At 63.0% G+C, this 2,686-nt stretch overlaps 1 protein-coding gene across 1 annotated transcript in view; it reads right to left on the bottom strand.

The window, feature by feature from the left end:
• Positions 1–2,686, bottom strand: part of RBFOX3 (RNA binding protein, fox-1 homolog (C. elegans) 3) — a 330,137-nt gene that overhangs the window by 13,913 nt on the left and 313,538 nt on the right. Inside the window, 3 exon segments of the mRNA XM_010856521.1 lie at positions 708–761; positions 1,095–1,149; positions 2,149–2,319. Of these exon segments, the coding sequence (XP_010854823.1) occupies positions 708–761; positions 1,095–1,149; positions 2,149–2,319 (280 nt within the window).

The following is a 2,686-nucleotide window of genomic DNA, read 5'->3' on the forward strand; positions in this document are numbered from 1 at the left end:
GGGTTGAGTCAGGTGAGTTGAAGGAGACTCAGAGGTCTGTCCTGGTACCACTGGCAGGATGCCCAGGAGGGGTACGGCCCCTGGCGGGGGCAGCTGCTGGCCTGGCCTGAGCCCGGCCTGAGCTGACCGCCTGGCACCTGAGGGGACAGGCCAAAGCTGAAAAAGAGATGCTGACCTGACCAGGGGCCAGAACTGTCGCCCTAAGCCCACCTGGGAAGTGGGGGTGCCCAAGGCTGGGCTTCTGAAGGACTGAGTGGGGGCAGCCTCACCCATCTTCACCCTGGGGAGCCCGAGGTGGGGGGAATCCTCCCATCCAGGAGCTGGCACCCTCCCGCCTGCCCCCTGCCGGCCCTTCTCCAAGCCCCGGGCGGGGGTGGGGGGCAGCTCCAGGAAGGCCGCTGGCCCCAGGGGAGCAGCTCGCAGGCTGGGGAGGGGCCCAGGCCCAGGGGTGGGGGCTCTCCGAGTGCAGACAGAGAGGTCCCGGCGGCTTAGAGAGAAGGAAGCGTCCGCGGCAGGCAGCGCAGCGACAACACAGACAGCGGGGGGGGGAGGGCGGGGCGGGCGGAGGAGGGGAGTACAAGCACCCGTGTCGCTCAGGGGTCCTCAGGCTCGGAGCTCTCCAGGGCGGAAACGCACATTTCACACGTTAGCCTGGCGGGACCTACAGCCGGGCGCTGTAATGGTGGCGGCCTCTGGGCGGCACCCACCTTGGAGCCCCGCTCGTTAAAAATGATCTCCACGTCTAAAATTTTTCCGAATTGCTGCAGAGACAGAGATGAGGGTGGGAGAGACAGGAGAGGGTGGGTTAAGACCGCCGGCCCGGTTCGCCGGCTCTCCACGGAGACCACTGCCCACTGCCTCCATCTGGTCCTCTGCTCCCCGGAGGGGAGGGGCGTGCGGGGGCGGGGGGCCCTTTCCATCTCCTGCAGGGCCGTGCATAGCCTTGTGGGGGTGGTCCCCACCTTCCCATGCAGAGGGCTTCTCCTGCCAGGACACCTGCCCCACCGTGTGTCACCAGTCTTCCTGCTCTGACTCCCTGCTCGGGCTCTGCCCCTAGCTGCTGACAGCCGGCCCTGATTCCCACACATGCGTACAGGGCTGTGGATAAGCCCTTCCCCAAAGGTTGGGGGCCGCTGTGTAGAGGAGCCCCTGGAAGAGACACAGGGCCCAGGAAGGACACTGCATTGCCTGCTGCCTGTGCTGTTTAGGGGCTGGGCTGTGTGGGGTGCAGAGGACAGTGAACCCAGGCCCCTCTGCCTGACTGGGACATACCAGTCAGCTGGTCCCAGACACTTCAGCTAACCCCTTCCTGCCCCATCGCTGGCCTGGAACCCTCAAGGGGTAGCCCTGTCCCTCTCGCAGGACTTGAGATCAGGAAGCTGGGGATTAAGTCCCCTAAAATGCCAGCTGAGGTCCTAAGGGGCCTCCAGTACATGCAACTGGAGTTTCCCCTTCATCCTGTAATGTTCAGGAGGCAACACAGAGCCAGACAGCGAGGCAGTGCCAACCCTGCTGAGTGCTAGGGAGGGAGGAGGCGCAGCTGGGATGCAGGCAGAGTGGGCTGAGGGCGCTTGTGGGTGGCCTGTAGGGACAGAGTGTGCTGAGACCCATGATGTAGGGACCGGAACGGCATCCCAGTGAACTGACCCAACACTAGCTGCTTTAAGTCAGGGCTCCGGGCTCAGAGAAGTTTGGCACCTGCCAGGCCCAGGCTGAGAGGGGGTAGAATCCTTATCTTCCGATGATTCTAAATTCTGCCCGGACCCCACTGGGTCTCACCCCAATCTAATGGGCCCTGGCCCCATCCTGAGGCCACCTTCCGTTTACCTGACAAATCCCACCTGAGGGTGTCATGAGGGGAGGGCTGGGGTTCAGGGGTCAGAGTCTGCTGGACTTGAGGTGGAAGTGGGGAGTGGGCACGGGGCAGGCAGGGGAAGGAGAGTTTGGAGTGGGAGACGGGAGAGAGGGAGAGAACACAGGCTGGGTGCACATGTCCTCCATGGCCAGGCCTGAACCTGGGTTGCTGCCCCCTTACCCACCCACAGGGCAGCCCCAGCCCTGAGTGGGCATCAGCACGTGCTAGGGGCTCAAATCACGTGGCAGAATAAAGTCACTGCAGGACTTAAGAGCCTCCCTGTAGGATCTCACAGTGACACTGCCACTCGCTGGTATCCTACAGAGTCTAGAACAGACTGGGAGAATCCAGGGATGGAATGCTCACTGGCTTCCCGTAGTGTGAGCTCCTTGTTGCCCCAGCCCCCGGGGCCTGGGGGCTGCAGGCCCAGAGATGTCAAGTACCTGGGCCGGGCCCCAGGCACACTGGACAGGCGGGGGCTGTTGGGTGTGAGGCCGGGAGGCTGGGTGCCCTTCTGGACACAGAGTTCTCTGGAGCCCTCAACAGCAGAATGATAAACCTAACTGGCACCTGCCTGGGCCTGAGGGGCAAGGGGTTGGGGTGAAAGTGAAAGTCGCTCAGTCACGTCTGACTCTTTGTGACCCCATGGACTATACAGTCCATGGAATTCTCCAGGCCAGAATACTGGACTGGGTAGCCTCTCCCGTCTCCAGGGGATCTTCCCAACCCAGGGATCGAACCCAGGTCTCCCGCATTGTAGGCAGATTCTTTACCAGCTGAGCCACCAGGGATGCCTGGGGTCGGGGGTGACAGTCACGCAGGTCCCTCCGT

Source organism: Bison bison, unplaced genomic scaffold (assembly GCF_000754665.1).
Source record: "Bison bison bison isolate TAMUID 2011002044 unplaced genomic scaffold, Bison_UMD1.0 scf7180017864371, whole genome shotgun sequence".
NCBI classification, from domain to species: domain Eukaryota; kingdom Metazoa; phylum Chordata; class Mammalia; order Artiodactyla; family Bovidae; genus Bison; species Bison bison.